The 19,504-nt window shown below is 37.9% G+C and overlaps 1 protein-coding gene across 8 annotated transcripts in view; it reads left to right on the top strand.

The window, feature by feature from the left end:
• ZBTB8A (zinc finger and BTB domain containing 8A) overlaps positions 1-19,504 on the top strand; it is a 136,556-nt gene that overhangs the window by 92,956 nt on the left and 24,096 nt on the right. For 3 of the 8 annotated variants that reach the window (XR_011967166.1, XM_072609838.1, XM_072609842.1), the window contains exons 2-4: positions 7,939-8,020; positions 9,880-10,017; positions 18,464-18,563. Coding sequence is in view for 1 of the 8 variants with exons in the window: in XM_072609836.1 (XP_072465937.1) it covers positions 18,464-18,563 (100 nt within the window). In the remaining 7 variants the exon portion in view is untranslated. The other 5 variants (XR_011967165.1, XM_072609836.1, XM_072609837.1 and 2 more) reach the window with 3 other exon arrangements.

Raw genomic sequence — 19,504 nt, 5'->3', positions numbered from 1 at the left:
TCTTCCCTCCCTTTTAGCCTCCCCTCTCTTTTCTTTTCCCTTTCCCCTCATACTGCCTATAGGGCAAGTTAGATTTCTATATTTAACTGAGTTTGTTGTTCCCTCCTTGAACCAAATCAGATAAGAGTAAATCTCAAACAGTGTTCATCTCCCTCCCCTATTTCCTTTTATTGTAATATGTTTTTGTGCCTCTTCCTGTGATGTAATTTACCTTTTTCTTCCTCCTCCTTTTCACATCTCCTATTACAATCCCTTCGCATCCTTAAATCATATTTTTTGTCATCACATTTACTTTATACCCACTCCCTCTATCTATGTATATCCCTTTTATATATCATAATAAATATACACTTCTCAGTATTAAGAAGTATCATCTTCCCTTACAGGGATGTAAACAGTTTGTCCATATTGAATATCAAGGTTTTTTTTCCTCCTGTTTACCTTTTTATGCCTCTCTTGAGACTTGTGTTTGAAGATCAAATTTTCTATTGAGCTGGGGTCTTTTCATCAGGAAGGTCTAGAAATCCCTTATTTCCTTGAATGTCCATCTCTTTGCCTGATGTATAATGCTCAGTTTTGCTGGGTAATCAATCCAGTGCAAGCTCCTTTGCCTTACAAAATATCATATTCCGGTCTCTCCAATCTTTTAATGTAGAAGCTACAAGGTCCTGTGCAATCATGACTGTAGTTCTTCGATATTTGAACTGTTTATTTCTGGCTTCTTGCAGTATTTTCTCCTTAACTTGATAGTTCTGGAATTTGGCAGCAATGTTCCTTGGTGTTTCAGTTTGGGATCTCTTTCAGGAGGTGATTGGTGGATTCTTTCAATGCTGATTTTGCCCTCTGAATGTAGGACTTCTGGGCAGTTTTCCTTGATGATTTCTTGGAAGATATTGTCCAGGCTCTTTTCTTCATCGTGGCTTTCTGATAGACCAGTAATTCTTAAATTTTCTCTCCTGGATCTATTTTCCAGATCATTTGTCTTTCCAATGAGATATTTTAATTTTTCTTGTATTTTTTTTATTCTTCAGATTCTGTTTGATTGATTCTTCATGTCTCATGGAGTCATTAGCTTCTACTTGCCCAATTCTAATTTTTGATAGATTGTTTTCTTCAGTTAACTTTCATTTGTCCTGTTGTTCCAGTTAGGTTTTGTATTTCTTTATCCATTTGTTCAATTTTCTTTTTAAATTCTTCCATGAATTCTTTTTTCATATTTTTAAAATCATTGGCCAATTTTTCTTCAACCTCTCTAATTTGGGAATCCTTCTTGAGCTCTTCCAAGAATGCACTTTGGACACGAGATCAGTTCATAATCCCTTCTGAGGTTTCAAATGGGAGTACAGTCTCAATGCTGACCTCTTCAGTATTCATGTTTTGGTCCTTGTCCCCATAGTAAGATTCTGTGGTCTTTTTTTGTCTGGTTTGCTTCCTGCTCATGATGATTGCCTTCTTCCTGGCTTTTAAAGGGGATCTCTGCTTCTGGGGCACAGGGGGCTCTGTCTCATGGGTCTTGTACTTAGAATTTGAGACTTTGTCTATTGTGGCCTCTGGTTCTTTCAGCTAGAAGCTAAAATGCTGCAGCTTACCTGGTGCTGAGCTGGCTGGTGTGCCAAAGCAGAGGCCAGGTGAAGTCTTTCTGAGTTTCCCCAGAGTTACCCTGGAGCTTGTTGCACAAGGTGTGGAGGAGGAGTGATTTGGCCACGGAAATTTCCTTTCCTGAGCTAGAGCACAGGCAGGCTCAGCAGTTGGTGAGCACCATCTGCGCTAGTGTTTTCCCAATTCCCCTGGCTGTGCTAAGGCATACCTGGGGTCCTGGTGTTGGTACTTACGGGCTTCACCTCCTTGAGGCTCAAGATCTCCTCCTGGTTCGCTGAGGTGGGGCTGTCTGGAACAACTCCGGTCCTGCACTGGTCCCCTTCAGCTTGGTTGGTTGTTGTCCTTCGTTTTCAAAGAGGACCAAAATGACATCACCATGATAAAGTGAAATTTCACTGTGTCCAACTGTTACTGATCAGACCAATATTAACTCAGAATGCTTTATCACAGGTTGGGCACAGATAGTCTGTGTGAATATTTAGGGTGGATATCCTAAATTTGTGCATCCTACATTTACTTTGTACTGTCTCAATTCTACTTGGCTCAAAGAGCACAGCACTCTTTCTGATGCGGGCACACCATGCTGAGTGGTCCTGTGCCAGTATCTCCCTTGTTGCATAGTCAAATCCAAAGTTCAGTTACAGTAAGGGCCTCTGTTCCCCCCCGCTTTGCAATTTTTCTAGCCTCACGGGCTAAGAGACTGTTTATCTCTTTGGCTGATCCCACTACTCCAGAATTTTTCTTGGGAAATATTCTCTGGGTTTTTCAAGGTCAGCAAGGGGAGGGAGAGAGCACGTACAAATTACTCTGCTATCTTGGCTCTCGGATGTTCAAGTCTGTCTTTAGCGTTTTTATGGGCTTTTAAAATATATGCCAGTATTTGCCCCTAAACTTACTCTTCCTTTCTCCCTCTACCCCATCAGTACTCTAATGGATCTGTATTCTCATCAATGTAGATAAATCCTCTAAATGGAGAATGAATTGTACCTCTGCCTGCTTATGCTCTGCTTCTATTGTCCTAATCCTCCATAATTCCACCACAGAGGGTCCATCCAACATACTTGTGTTCTCCTAACAATATGTGCTTAGCAGTGCAATACTATTGTTTCAGATACAGGAATTTCCCAAGGCAATCCAAGCTGCTCAACTCTGTCCATTTCTAGGCCCAATCGTTGATCATTTGCAGTGGATATCCAGAATATATATACTGAGGATTTCCACAGAATTGTGCATTGTAGTCTAGACAATAGACATTCTTAGTTTTTCTTAAAATTTTCTTAGATTTTCTCAAGGTAGCTAGGAAGCACAGTGGATCAAATACTGGACCTGGAGTCAGAAAGATCTGAGTTCAGGTTTGGCCTCAGACACTTAGTAGCTGTGTTACCTTAGGCAAGTCACTTAACTTTGGTTTTCTTAAATGTAAAATGGGGATGATAATAACAGCACCCATCTCACAGGGTTGTTGTGAGGATCAATGGAAATAATATTTGTAAAGCCCTTAGCGCAGTGCCTGGCACACAGCAGGTATTCAACAAATGCTTATTCCCCGGTTTGGGGACTCCTGAAAGATTACATCTAATTTAGAAGATTGGCAAAGGTTTTGGGTCTTGATGAGATCAATGCAACATCACCTCAAATACAGAAGCATCTGGAAGATCTGTTAGTCCAGTGAATTTTAGAGTCAAACATTAAGTACAGTGGGTTTTTTTGTATTCTCTATGCAGAAACTGTTTTAGTCAGTTTTGGGATTGTAAAGTTGTGGTATACTGTGGCAATATCCATATCATTGATAGAAGCCTTCCTGTTCTCTTCTCTTTCAAGATGCCACTCAGTGCATGTAAAAATTATGCTCATGAAAGTTTTGTATAGATGGGGAATTAAGACGTATGGGTTAGTAGTTAATGATGGTCTCTAAATTGTCTAGTTTGTGGATTAAAATGTCTGAGCTATTTTCATTCCATTCCTCAACTTCAGATATCTTAAGAATTGATCCTTCATCGCTTTTTTCTTCCACTGTCCTCAATAAGATTTTACAAATGCTTATTTTCTAAACCCATATTCCCTTAGCTGCCAAAGTACTTTACTTGGTAAGGAGATCAAATGGTTGCTAGCTGAGGTGGTTTCTAGGCTCTGCTATTCTCCTTGTTATGGCAATTTATATTTACTACTTAAATTCCTTAAGAAATGGTGATAATGTACCTCATTTTATCCAGTTCTCTACTTCAACAGTAAGGTAGGTTAGAGATTCCTCAGTTTCATGGCATATTTGATTTCTATTCCTTTTTCTAGTTTGGCATTAATTTTTATCTCTTTTCTAACAAACTGATAATGTGACTGTATAGACAAGTGATTCAAAAATTATTTCTCTATTAGTAACCACTTACTTTTTGCCAGTTAGAATATAATCAATTTCAATTTTTAAATTATATTTTTTGGTGCTTGCCACACATAGTACTTCAGTTCTTTTTGAAGCTAGTATTCATGGTAGGCAGGCAAAGGGGCTTTTGCAATCTATAAACCTTTGACATCTCATTTCTTACTTCAAACCAGGTTTTCAAATATTTTTCTAACATTTTTCCCTTAACCCACCTTTGTATTGTCACCATGGAATATCATCATACATGATGATTTACTTTGCAGCACTTGGGCTGGGGGGAGAGGCAGTTGGGGTTAAGTGACTTGACCAAGATCACCCAGCTAGTCTCTCACACACAAAGAATTGTACTGAGGATGATCCAAAATCTATGTGAGGTCTTCCTGACTCCAGGGATGATGCTGTATCCATTTCACCACCTCCCTTTCCCCTTTGCAGCATCTTAATAAGTTTTTCATAGAACTTTTCTTCATCTGCAACATAGTTGTTGCATAAACCACATTTTTCATAGTGGTCTTTTTTTCCCCAAATACTTGGGAGAATTGAAATATGAGAAGACCAAATGTCCTGTTAAATGGTGTTTTTTTTTCCTGTGGATATTCACTAAAACTAACTCAGCCAAGTCCTTTGTTTTTCTATTTAAGGAAATCTAGAGAATTCTTTTATTTAGTTGCAACTTCCTTTTGTGTCCAGTTTGATTTATAATGGTATGCCAAAATTCATATGATTCAGTTCCTTCATGAATACCGATCAAAGATCCCATGTTAAATGTGCCAGTGGCTAAGTAAATGTTCTTCTCTGGCTCAGTTCCCCCACCCCCATCCCTGACCCCTAAAACAAAACAGCAAACCCACTGGAGAGCTATTCTTGTGTCTAGCTTTTCTTGTTGTGTTCTTCCTATAACCAACAGTGTTGTTTGCCCTTTCTTATGACTGTTGTTCAGAACATCTGCTGTGGTCTTCACCTTGGTCACCATTTTGTCTGAACATTTTTCCTGCTTCTTAACTTCCCTTATTTCTCACCTTTGGGCATCAGCTCAGCCTGGGTTTTATAATTCTGACCAAAGAACAAATTAGTATTTTACTTCTGGTTGGCTAGTTGACCAGTGATACATACTATGTGTAAAAGCTGTGGCTTTTCTTGACTATTTCCCATACTGTTATGATAATTATGTATGCTTTTTCCTCAGTTCTGTAACTTAAGTAGTGCAAATAGTATCTCCATTCCACAGAAGAGAAACTGAGGCACAGAAAGATTATATGACTTGCTCCAAGTCACAGAGCTAGTGAGTACAAGATCTGCAATTTAGGGCTCAGGTCTCCTAAGACTAAGTTTAATATTCTTCCCCCTTTACTACACTATCAGACTCATTCACTGCTGGTCAAAAGGATTTTTTTCCTTCAGGATTTAATAGTTGAAGTTGTATGATTTCTAACCCCTGGACTTTTTTTTTTTAAAGAAAAGAAGAAAACAATTGTTTATTAAACACTTAGTATGTGTGAGGCAGTGTGCAAATAGCTTCTCATTTGATCCTTACAGCAACTCTGAGAGGTAAGTGCTTTTATTATCCCCTTTTACAGTTGAGGAAACTGAGGTAAACAGAAGTTAAATTACTTGCCTAGGCTCACACAGCTAGTAAGTGTCTGAGGCTAGATTTAAACTCAGGTTTTCCTGACTCCAAGCCCAGTGCTTTATCCGCTGGATCACTTAGCTGCCTCTTGAGACTTGGTCTTCCTCAAGCTAAAGTACAGTGGCCACTCATGGCTGCATCCCACTCTTGACTGGCATGAGAACTTTGATTCTTCTACTCTAGTCAATCAGTCAGTCAACATTCATTGAAAGAATGAATATTAAGCACCTACCTTGTGTCTGGCACTGCACTTAAGCCCTAGGACACAGTAAGACAGTCCCTACCCTCAAGGAGCTCACAGTCTATACAGAATAAATAGGAAATTTTAAAAAGAAGGCATTAGAATTGAGGGGTTATGAAAGACTTCCTCTAGAAAGTGTTGGCACTTACAGGTAGCCAGGGAAGTTACTAACGTAGTGGAGAAGGGAGAGCATTCCGGGCATGGGGGACAGCCAGAGAAAATTCCTGGAGCCAAGAAATGGAGTGCCCTGCTTTTTGAACAGCGAGGAGGCCAGTGTTACTGGATCAGTGGTAGGGAGTAGGGTGTAAATATTGAAAAGCTAGGAAGAGACCAGGTTATGAAGGGCTTTGAACAACAAACATAATTTTGTATTTGATCCTAGAGGCAAATAGGGAGCCAGTGGAGTTTTGTGATATGGTCAAACTTGTGCTTTAGGAAAATCACTAGATGGATTGAGCAGTAAGGGAAAATTCGAGAGAGATTGTCAAGTTAAAATCAATAAACCTGGGTAACAGATTGGATGTGGGGAATGATAGATAGTAAAGAGTAGAGAGTGAAACCTAGGTTGCAAGCCTGGAGCTTTGAAAGTATCATATTTCCTTTTACATTAATTGGGAAGTTAGAAGGGGAGTGGGAAGGATAATGAGTTCTGTTTTGGACATGTTGCATTGAAGATTATCTACTGGACATCCAGATCAAGATATCTGAAAGGCAGTTGGAGATGTGAGATTGAAGATTGGGGCAAGATAGGTAGATTCAGCATAGAGATGGTAATTAAATCCATGGGAGCTGATGAGATCACCAAGTAGTACAGAGGGAGAAGAAAAGAAGGCCCAAGACAGAACTCTGTTGGACAGCTATGGTTAGAAGTCCTTATATGATTGATGATCCAGCAAGAGACTGAGATGTGATCAGACGTGTCAAGGAAGGACCAGGACAGAGTAATGTTCCAAAAACCTAGAAAGGCAAAAGAAAAGAGGTTGCTGAACAGTATCAGAAGTTGCCAAGAGATCAAAGAGAATGAGGAAGGAGAAAAGGCCATTGGATTTGGCAATTAACAGCTTACCGGTAACTTTGGTGAGAGCAGTTTCAGTTTAATGATAAGGTCACAAGCCAGATTGTAAAGAGTTAGGAAGAGTGTGAGAAGAGAGAAAGTGAAGGCATTTATTGTAGATGCCCTTTTTAAGGAGTTTAGCCACAAAGGGCAGAAGAGACATAGAACGATAGTGAGAATGGAAAGAACAGGTGAGGTGTTTTTTTGAGGATGGAAGAGACATGAGTATGTTTGTAGGAAGTAAAGAAGGAGCCAGTAGACAAGGAGAGATTGAAGGTAAGTGATAGAGTGGAGATGACAGAAGGGTTAATCTGGGGCTCACCATATTTGTGCCAGATTTAGTCTGGCACCTGATCAACTGTGTTTTACTGCAGTTCAGAACTGAGTTCAACTGGGGTTTTAAAATAGTAAAATAAAACATTTGTTAATGTATAAAGAGTACTCTGTTATGTACAGAGAGACAAAGTTTACATAAGAAATGGTCCCTGCTCTCAAGGGACTTGCCCTCTATTAGCATAAGACACCAACAAAGATTATTCTAATAATATATATTATAATATACAGTATTATTTGATATATATTAGAAATGTGCAAATACCATGTTAAGTGAGGTCCAAGAAGACATTACCAATTTGAGGAGCTCAGATAAAGCTTTGTGGAAAAACTAGAATTTAAATTTGGGGAGGGTTAGGAATTAAACAAAGCTAAAAGGACAGGGAAGGGCACACATTCAAGGCATGAAGAACACTTTAAAAAAAGGCACTGAAGGGTGAAAGTGAAGCATCTGTTAGAGAGGAAAAGAGGAGCATAGTTTGTCTGCAGTGTAGAATGTGTGGAAGGGTCTGATATAAAATAATTAGAAAGGTAGGTAAAGTTAGATTACAGAGAGCCTTAAATGAGAGACAAAAATGTTTAAACTTTTAATTAGTAGTAATTTTTTCAAAATTTTAACAAAGGAGTAACATAGGATCATAGCTGTAAAGCAAAACAAAGATGTAAAATGTCAGAGGCCATTTAATTAGAATCCTTTCATTTTACAGCTACGGAAAATGAGATCTGTGGGGGTTAAGTGACTTATCCAAGGTCACACAGCAAACATGAGAAAGCAGGACTGAATCACAGGTACTCTGACTCCACACTTGGTGTGCTTTGCACTTTTCACAACAGCCCTCCTATGACCACAAAAGTAGGCATTATAAAGTTTATTATGGCGCTGGTATGAAAGATGGGTTAGGATAGGGGTGGAAAAGGGAGGGACTGAAGCAGGAAGATTTGAAAGGGATGTTATCACAACATTCTAGTAATGAAGGTCATAATGAAGGCCCTCAGTAGGATTATTGACTGGAGAAAGGGAGGGGAAGGATGAGAGATGTGTTTCAGAGGTGGAAGTGACAAAACTTAGTAAATGAATGAGAACTGAGGGAAGATTAAAGACATAATGTTAACAAATGTGGGATAATTCTACTGGTTCATTTCTTTCTGCCTACAAATATGCCTATGTCTCCCCTATTCTGAAAAAATCCTTAGTTGATTCTTCTATTTGCTAACTACCAAATTATTTCTCTTCTGCCCTTTGTTGCAAAACTCTCCAAAAAGGGTGTCTGCAATAGGTGCCTTCATGTTCTTTCCTCTCACTCCCTTCTTAACCCCTTTCAGTCTGGCTTCCAACCTTATTCCACTAAAACTGCTTTCTCCTAAAATACTAACAATCTCTTAGTTACCAAATCCAATGGCCTTTTCTCAATCCTCATTCTCCTTGACCTCTCTGCAGCCTTTGACATTATTGATCACTTTCTCCTTGATACTCTCCTCTCTAGGTTGTCAAGACATGACTGTCTCCTGGTTTTCCTCCTACGCATCTGACTGCTCTTTCTGTCTCCTTTGCTGGATCCTCCTCTGGCTCATACCTTCTAATGGTAGATGTCCTTCAGCGTTCTGTCTTGGGTTCTCTTCTCCATCTGTATTACTTCACTTGGAGATTTCATGAGCTCCCATGGATTTAGTTATCACCTCTATGTTAATGATTCTCAAATCTACCTTTCTTGTCCCATTCTCTCTGCTGACCTCCAATCTTGCATCTCCCACTGCCTTTCAGACTTCTTGAACTGGATGTCCAGCAGAATCCAAAAGTCATTATGTCCGTAACAGAACTCATTATTTTTTCCCCTAAATCCTCCCTACCTCTCACCTTCCCTACTATAGGGGGCAACACCATCCTCCCAGTCCCCTGTGCTTGTAATCTAGAAGTCATCCTGGATTTCTCACTATCTGCCCCTGCCTTCTCCACTCATTTCCAAACTGTTGCCAAGGCCTGCTGTTTTCAGCAGTATACCCTCTTCCTAATATGTGTCTTTCTCCCCTCTGACACTGCTACTACTCTAGTGCAGGCCCTCATCACAATTACTGAAATAATTTCCTGATGGGTCTGCCTACTTCAAGTCTCTCCTCATTCCAATCCATTCTCCATTCTAAATCACTAAAGTGATTTTCCTAAAGCTCAGGTCTTAATCATGTCACCCCCTGCTGAAGTGGTTCCCTGTTGCCTACAAGATCAGACACAGGGTTTGGTATTCAAAGCCTTTCATAACCTAGCTCTCTCCTACCTTTTCAGTATTCTTACACCTTATTCCCCAACACATACTTAATCCGGAGACATTGGCCTGGGTATTTCATGAACAAGATACTCCATCTCTTGGCTTCGGGCATTCTGTCTAGTTATCCCCTACTCCTGGAATGCTTTCTCTCCTCTTTGATTACCGACCTCTCTGGCTTCCTTTAAGTCCCAACTAAAATCACACCTTCTACAGGAACCCTTCCCCCAATGTTTCTTAATTTCTGTGCCTTCCCTTTCTATTAATTATTTCCTATTTGCCCTGCATACAGCTTACTTTGTATATATTTGCTTGCATTTTGTCTCCCCCCGTTAGATCGCAAGCTCTTTTAGGGCAGAAACTGCCTTTTGTCTCTCTTTGTATCCCCAGCCCTGAGTACAGTGTCTGGAACGTAATATGTGTTGGATAGTCATTGAACTGAAGCTACATGGAGCACATTGCTTTCAGGGGAAGATGATGACTTTCATTTTGGACACATTGAGTTTGAGGTGCAAGTAAAACATACAGGTAAAGATATCATGTAGGAATCAGTAGAATACAGGTGGGGAGCACAGAAATTAGGATAGGACTGGAGCAAGATTTGATAATGATCTGCCTAGAGGTAGCAGCTGAAGCTTTGGAAGTGAATAAATCAATAAGAGAGAATGTGTAAAGAAAAAAGGATAAAAGGAAGATCCTGGGGAAATACCCGATTAAGGGACCTGAAAGAAGATGAGTCAGACCCCAATTGATAAATGGTCAAAGGATATGAACAGGCAATTTTCAGAGGAAGAAATTAAAGCTATCTATAATCATATGAAAAAATGCTCTAAATCACTATTGGTTAGAGAGATGCAAATCAAAACAACTCTGAGGTACCACATCACACCTATAAGATTGGCAAACATGACAGAACAAGAAAATGATAAATGCTGGAGAGGATGTGGGAAAGTTGGAACACTAATTCATTGTTGGTGGAGCTGCGAGCGCATCCAACCATTCTGGAGAGCAATTTGGAACTAGGCCCAAAGGGCTACAAAAATGTGCATACCCTTTGACCCAGCAATATCGCTACTAGGACTATATCCCCAAGAGATCATAAAAATGGGAAAGGGTCCCACATGTACAAAAATATTTATAGCAGCACTCTATGTAGTTGCCAAAAACTGGAAGTCAAGGGGATGTCCATCAATTGGGGAATGGCTGAATAAATTATGGTATATGAATGTAATGGAGTACTATTGTGCCATAAGAAATGATGAACAAGAAGACTTCAGAGAGGCCTGGAAGGACTTATATGACCTGATGCTGAGTGAAAGGAGCAGAACCAGGAGAACTTTATGCACAGCAACAACCACAGTGTGTGAGAGTTTTTTCTGGTAGACTTAGATTTTTGTAATAACACAAGAACTTCTTACCAAAAAAAAAAAAAAATCCCAATGGAGGATCTCAAGGCAAAATGCCTGCCACACTCAGAGAGAAATATGGAAGTCACTCACATATTGTAGCAGATCATGTTTGTGTATGTGTATGTGTTTGTGTATCATGTTCTGATTTGTTATATGATTTCTTTCATTTATCTTAGTCTGACTACATAGCATGACTATAGTGAAAATATACTCAATAGGAAAGTATATGTAGAATCTATACAGAATTGTATGCAGTCGTGGGGAGGGAGGGGGGTAGTGGGGAGTAGGTGGGGAGGGATAAAATCGCAATTGTATGGCAGTGATTGTTAAACATTACAAAATAAAAAAAAAAAAAAAAGAAGATGAGCCAGAGAAGGACCACTTACAGGGTTGGTATGGTCCAGGAAGCTGTTTTGGGTCCAAAGCCAAGGGATGCAAGTATTTAGTAAGAGGGGATATTTAATATTTGTCCAGAATTGCATAAAGAATTGTTAGGCAGTCACTGGTGACCTTACAGCAGTTTCAGTAGTGTAGAACAACAGAAATTACAATTTCAATTACAAGTGATTGAGTAGAATTTGGGTATGAGAAGTCTCATGATTGGACAACTTTTTAAAGTAGTTTTTATTGATGCTCTTTTAGAAAACTGTTATTCTGAACTTGATAAACTCTAGCAAATTTTAACAAATGTTAATATTTCCATGTATGCCTCCTCTCAAACACAAGATTGTATATGAAATTTCAAATCACTATTATACACAATTTGTTTGGTTTTTTTTAAGGATATACAAATACGAAATTCAACACAGTAGTTCCAAAGCCAGTTTTGTGACTGCCTATCTCCTTCTCAACTTCTTTCTGTCCTTTTCTGAGCATTCTTTCTTTTGGCATCACTACCTCTCTCTTCCTCAGTATCCCTCTCCACTGCCACCCCCCAATCCCCAGTGATTAAAAGGCCCTCTCATAACAAATAAGTTATATTCAAGAATAACAATACATATGCTGGCCATGTCTGAAAAGGTCTCATTTTGCATCTCTAATCCATCACTTCTCTGTTAAGAGGTGGGAATTATGGTTTATCATGGATCCGTTGGAGTTATTGCCATCAGAGTTCTTAAATCTTTTAAAGTTGTTTTTCTTTACAATGTTACTGTAAACATTGTATAAATTGTTTGCTCACTGTACTCTGCATCAGTTCATAGATCTCTTCCCAAATTTATCTGATGACATCCTTTTCATAATTTCTTACAGTAAAATAATATTCAATTACATTCATATATCAATCTTTTATATTCATATACTGTCATTTGGTTCAGCCATTCCTCAATTGACAGCCTATATCAGTTTTTTGATATAACAAAAAATGCTGCTACTAATATTTTTGTATGAGTGGTTCTTCCTTATTTCTTTGATCTTTTTAGGCTATATATGTAGCCAAAGGGTACCCACAATTCAGTGAACTCCACCAATAGTGCAATAATTTGCAAAGCACTCCCAAAGCACAGTCATCATTTTCTTCTTTTTGTCTTTGACAATCTGATACACATAAGATGGAACCGTAGAATTGTTTTCTAATTTTTATTTCCCTCGTTAGCGTTTTGGAGCACTTTTCATATAATTTTTGATATCTTGCCTTTTTTTTTTTTTTTTTGAGAACTGCTTTGTTCACATCGTTTTGATCATTTATCTGTTGGGAAGAGGCTCATTTTAGTTCCCCCTACATTACCTTTGATGTCTAGAACTTGCTTCAGAGATGTTTCTCCCGGTTAACTATTTCCTTTCAAATTTTTAACCAAACTGATTTTCTTGGCACAAAAGCTTTTCAGTTTTATGTGATAAAAATTGCCCATTTTGTGACCATTTTATTTGCTCTCATAGTCTGTATTCTAAGAACTCTTCCCCTGTCCATAGTTGTGAATGGTATTGCCTTACTTACGTTATTTTTTCTTACATTACTGACACTTCCCAATGATTTCTCAATGCACCTTCCCCACCAAGAAATATAACTGTCCTTTGTATCAAACAAGTACAGATAAATAAAACAAACCAATATGTGCCTCAAAATGAGTAGACAGCTTTTTCAAGAAGTTTAGTAATCAAGGGGTGGAGCCCATTTGGTGGAAGGATAGGAAACAATGCAGTGAGCATCTCTTCACAAACTCCTCCTAACAGACAAAGAAACTGCACCAGATTTACTTATTGTCATACGAGTCAGCTCTTTTTTTGATGGCAAAGAATTGGAAATTGAGGGGATACTCATCAATTAGGGAATGACTTAACAAGTTGTGGTATATAATTATAATTGTGCTGTAAGAAGTGACAAGCAGGATGGTTTCAGAAAAACCTGAAAAGACTTACATGAATTGATACAAAGGGAAGTGAGCAGAACCATGAGACCACTTTACGCAGCAGCAGCAATGTTGTAAGATGATCAGTGATGAATGACTTAGCTATTCTCAACAATACAATGATGGAAGACATTTCCAAAGAACACAGGATAAAACATGCTATCCACCTCCATCTGCCAATGCTGTCCAGACTCATGGAGTCTGAATTCAGATCAAAACATACAGTCTTGGATGGAGCAAAGATGGTGAAGTAACAGCACAGATTGCTAGTGCTCTCTCTCCAAACCCAGCCAAATATCTGTAAAAAATTAATCTAAACAAATTCTGGAGCTGCAGAACCCACAGAATGATGGAGTGAAGCAAATCTCCAGCCCAAGACAGCCTGGAAGGTCACTGGAAAGTATCTATTGCGTCATCCTGGGAGCAGAGTACAGTCCATTGTGGGCCATTCTGGCACAGACCAGACCTGAACAGGCCTTGGGGGGGACTGAATATCAAGCACCTGTGGCTGTTTCCAGACTTTACAACCCCAAAATTCCAAGGACGAAATTGGAAGGTCGGTGGGAGAAACCTGTGGGAATTGTGTGAGAGAGTAGAGCCAGCCCCAGAGTGGCAGAGGGGGTGGAGGAACTTGCAGAGGAGAAGCTCGTGGCAGCAGGGGCAGTGGCAGTGGCAGCGACTGTTTCTGGAGCTCTGGGCCCATAGATTGGGAGGGGAGGAGATTGAGCAGCTGATAGTATAGCCCCCATCCCCACTGGAAGCAGAGAACTACCTTGACAAAGAGCTTAGAAGTCAAGTAAATAGCTGGGGAAATGAGAAAAAATCAGGAAGAGAATCAGACTATAGAATCTTACTTTGGTGACAAGGAAGGCCGACATATATAAACAGAAGGCAACAAAGTCAAAGCTCCTCCATCTAAAGACTCCCAAGAAAAATATGAATTGTTCTCAAGCCATGGAAGAGCTCAAAAAGGATTTTGAAAATCAAGTAAGAGAAGTAGAGCAAAAATTAGGAAGAGAACTGAAAGTGATACAAGAAAATCATGAAAAATGAGTCTACTGCTTGTTAAAGGAGACCCTAAAAAAATGCTGAAGAAAATAACACCTTTAAAAAATACACTAATCCAAATGTCAAAAGAGATTGGCAGAATTGACCAGATGGAAAAGCACCAAAAGCTCACTGAGGAAAATAATTCCTTAAAGATTAGAATGGAGCAGATGGAAGCTAATGACTTTATGAAAAATCAAGAAATTATAAAACAAAGCCAAAGGAATGAAAAAATAGGAGACAATGTGAAATATCTCATTGGATAAACAACTGACCTGGAAAATAGATCCAGGAGAGATAATTTTAAAATTATTGGAGCTCCTGAAAGCCATGATCCAAAAAAGAGCCTAGATATGATCTTTAAAGAAATTATCAAGGAAGACTGCCCTGATATTCTAGAACCAGAGGGTAAAATAGATATTGAAAGAATCCACCCATTGCTTCCTGAAAGAGATCCCAAAAAGAAAATTCCTAGGAATATTATAGTGACATTTCAGAGCTCTCAGGTCAAGGAGAAAATATTGCAAGCAGCCAAAAAGAAACAATTCAAGTGTTGTGGAAATGCAATCAAGATGACACAAAATCTAGTAGCTTCTACATTAAGGGATTGCAGGGCTTGCAGTATGATATTCCAGTGGTCAAAGGAGTTAGGGTTAAAACCAAGAATCACCTACTCAGCAAAACTGACTATAATACTTCAGGGGGAAAAATGGTTTTTCAATGAAATAGAGGACTTCAGAGCTGAATAGAATATTTGACTTTCAAACACAAGAATCAAGAGAAGCATGAAAAGGTAAATAGGAAAGAGAAATTATAGAGGACTTAACTAAAGTTGAACTATTTACATTCCAATTTGGAAAGATCATATTTGTAACTCTTGAGACTTTTCTCAGTATTAGTTACAGGGATTATATACATATAGACAGAGTGGACAGGGTGAGTTGAATATGAAGCAGTGATATCTAAAAAATAAAATTAAGGGGTGAGAGAGGAATATATTGGGAGGAGAAAGGGAGAAACAGAATGGGCCAAATTGTCTTACATAAAAGAGGCAAGAAAAAGCTTTTTCAATGGAGGGGAAAGGGGAGGAGGTGAGAGGGAAGGAGTGAACCTTACTCTCATTGCATTTGGCTTAAGGAGGGAATAACATGCATACTCAATTTGGTATGAAAATCTTTCTTACTCTACAGAAGTGTAGGGGAGAAGGGGATAAGCAGGGGTTTAGGGAGAATGATAGAAGGGAGGGAAAATGAGAGAAGGGGTTAATTAGAAAGAAGCACTTTTGAGGACAGTTAGGGTCAAAGTAGAGAATAGAATAGATGGGGGCAGGATAGGATAGAAGGAAATATAGTTAGTCTTTTACAATATGACTGTTAGGGAAGTGTTTTGCATAACTACACATGTATAACCTGTATTGAATTGCTTGCTTTCTCAGTGGAGTTGGATGGGGAGGGAGGAAGAGAGAGAAGTTGGAACTCAAAGTTTTAAAAATGAATGTTAAACAAAAGTTTTAAAATGTTTTTATAACTGAAATGAGACTGCTAGAGGAAAAATTGGAAAAGAAATGAGAGCTATGAAAGAAAGAATTATAAAAGGAATTATCATCTTGGCATAAGAAGTAAAATCTTTACTTAAGCAACAAAGTCCTTGAAAATCCGAATAGATCAATTAGAAGCCAGTGACTCAATGAGACAACAATAAATATTAAAAAAAGTCAAAAGAGTGGAAAACAATAGAAAGAAAATTAAAGGTGTCTCATAGCAAAAACAACTGACCTAGAAAACAGATCAAGGGGTAAAAGAAAAATTAAGAATCATTGAACTATAACCAATCTGGAAAGCAATTTGGAACTATGCTCAAGAAGCTATTAAACTATATACGTGTTTAAGTATGTATATATGTGGGTGTATATATGCACATACACACATACACACACACACTTTGATGGAACAAACCACTGCTAGGCCAATATCACAAAGAGGAAAGGTACTATGTGTACAGAAATATTCATAGTAGCTCTTTTTGTAGTGACAAAGAATTGGAAACTAAGAGGATGCCCATCAATTCAGGAATGGCTTAACAAGTTATGGTATATGAATATGAAGGAATACTATTGTGCTGTAAGAAGTGACGAGAGGGGTGGTTTCAGAAAAACCTGGGGAGACTTGTATGAACTGATGCAAAGTGAAGTAAGCATAACAAGGAGAACAATTTATGTAGTAACAGTAATATTGAAAAAAAAAAGTCAACTTTGAAAGTTGATTTGAAAGAGCAGATTTTCTCAACACAGTGATAAACCTCAAATCTAAAGGACTCGTAAGGAAACATCCTATCCACCTTCAGATGGAGAACTGATGGACTCTGAGAGCAGACTGAAGCATATTTTCTTCTAGTTCTTTATTTTTCTTGATTTTTTTTTTTTTTGGAACATGACTAAAGTGGACATCAGTTTTATATAATCATGCGTATTTGTAATGGGTTTTATTTTTATTTTTATTTTTCTCAGTTGGTGGGGGACATAGAGGTAAGAGGGAGAGAATTTGGAATTGAAAAATAAAGAAGCAAAATAAACTCATTCCTATCTCCTTAAAAAGCCAAAAAAAAAAAAAAAGACTATCTGAACACTATGACCAAAAAGAACCTACATATCATATTTCAAGAAATCTTTAAAACAAACTGTCTAGACCTTTTATAAGAAACCAGGGGGCAAAATGGAAAGAGAAAGAATCCAATGTCACCTCCTAAAAGAGATCTCAAAAGCTTTTTTTGAAGTGGCAAAGAATGGGAATTAGAGAATGTGCCCATCAATTGGGAAATGGATGAATAAATAATGGTATGTAAATATGAAGGAATACTGTTGTGCTGAACTCTTATCAGTGTAATGTCCAGGTTCCAGAGAACTGTTGAAGAAATGTACTATCTACCTGCTGGTAGAGAACTAAATCAAATACTTTCACAAATATGTTGGATACTTCTTAATCCAATAATGGTGATCACAAGAGACAAAATAAAGAATTTCAACCTTTGGGGGAAAATATATATATATATATATGTCAAATATAAGACTAAGAGCCATTCCCCAATGGAGAAGAATCATAAACTATTAACAACTGCATGAAAGACTGCTCCAAATCACTATTAAGAGAAATAAAAATCAAAAGAACTTCTAAGTTTGATCTTACACCCAGAAAATTGTCAAGAGTGACAAAAGATAAAAATAGTACGTACGAGAGAGGCTACAAGAAGAGAGGCACCCTAATACATTGTTGGTGGAGCCATGAATTGGTCCAGCCATTCTGAAAAGCAGTTTGGAATTATGTTAAAGAAGTGATTAAAATGTCATACCCTTTGTCCCGCTGACCACAGTTAGGCACATAATCCCCCATCCCCCCCACCCCATATCTCCTACATTCCTGAATAGATCAAAGACAGAAAGGTCTTAGATAAACAAAATATTAGTGGTAACATTTTTTGTAGTAGTAAAGAACTGGAAATAGATGCCTATTAACTGAGAAATAGGAAAACTAATTACAGTATATGAATGTAATGAAGTATTGCTGTTCTGTAAGAAATAATGAATCGAAATTCAAGGAAGCATGAGAAGACATGTTGAACTGAAGCAGGTTGAAGTAAGCAGGACCAGCAAAATAATGTACACAACTTCAACAAGATGTAAATGGAAAATAAAATATTAACACTGTTAAGTTATGATGATCAAGTTTGGCTCTGGAGAAGAGTTTAGAAACTCACCTTCCTTTATTTGCAGAAGTTGGGTACTATGATTATGAAATGTTGCATTTATGGTGAGATGTAGTTGATGTGTTTGTTGTTGGTTTTGCTGAACTGCTTTTATTTTTTATTTTTTTTTGTCATAAGGAATAGCTCACCAAGTAGAGGAAAAAGGGAAGGTGGAACTGAATGTCAAAAAGATATCAATAAAAATTAGTTATTCCATAAGCAAATGTAAAATATTTTGGTGGAGAGTCCTTGACTCTCCTGGGACATGTGACTTTTCACAGAAAAATAAAACTTAATCTTCATGACTGATAGAGTTTTCATTTTCACTTTAAAAAAGACATCTGCCAATTGTAATATTTTAAATATTTTTCTTGACACCTGTATCATCTACAGTAAAAGCATATTAAAAGTACTTTTATTTTCTCTTTATAGGCGGTACAGGATACCCCAAATTGACAGATTTGGACACTCCCCTGTTTTGAATCTCTTGCGCTTAACTGATTTTTCAGGAGCAGTACCCATTAATTTACAGGTATGATTCTGTGTAATTACTGACACTACAGCTGTTTAAATATACAAAAACCTGGCAGATTTATGTATTGCTAAGTCAGAGCATATATTGATTACTTAAAGATTTATTCTATGAGATCTTTAATCTTCTTCTAGTTGGTTAACTTGCTGTTGCATTTCTTATCATTGTCTCTGTTGTACTTTTGTCTTTTCTTATACTCAAAACATTGACTTTATTTTTCATTATTGAGACTCCTACCCTTTTTTTTTGAAATTCTTTTCCTTCTTTGGTTCAGAATTTCAGAGTTTGAAGGAACCTCTGTCCATTCAATCAAACCCTTTTCTAATAATAAATTTCTTTAACATCCCCAGTTAGATGGTCATCTAACCTTTATTATTCTTTTCTTGTGCCATTCTACTCTCCCAGTTTTACCTTTCCTGCAATTCTTTCTTCATCTTCTTCACATCTTTCCATCTTCTAAACATGGATTCTTACCATAGCTTTTAGCTCTTCTCATGGTCCTGTCTCCTACAGAGAACTCAACTACTTTCAGCTCCCCAGCTTACGTAAAATGATTTTGGATATTATCTCTTCAGCTTTTGTATCTGTTCCTACCTTTCAAATCTGCCTACTGAACACTTCTACTTGGATATTGTCATTGCCTCAAATTAAATTCAACATGCTTGAACCTGATTTCCCGCCCCCCCAGAAGCCACTATCTTTCCTTGACTTCTCTATGTCTATTAACGATGCCACCAGTCACCTGTACTCAAAACTTCAAAATCATCCTAGACTCTTCCAATATCATATCAATCAGATCCTTCTGATAATTTATTCATTGTATTTCTCTAATCTGTCCCTTCCATTCAATTCACCCTGATTCCTACCTTACCAGGACTATTAAAATTAGCTCTGTTCCTGTTGTCATCTTTCTCTTATCCAATCCATCATCATCTTAATCT

The sequence above is a fragment of the Notamacropus eugenii genome, chromosome 5 (assembly GCF_028372415.1).
Source record: "Notamacropus eugenii isolate mMacEug1 chromosome 5, mMacEug1.pri_v2, whole genome shotgun sequence".
NCBI lineage: Eukaryota > Metazoa > Chordata > Mammalia > Diprotodontia > Macropodidae > Notamacropus > Notamacropus eugenii.
The sequence above is the reverse complement of the archived record's forward strand: the minus strand, read 5'-3'. Positions and strand labels throughout refer to the sequence as shown.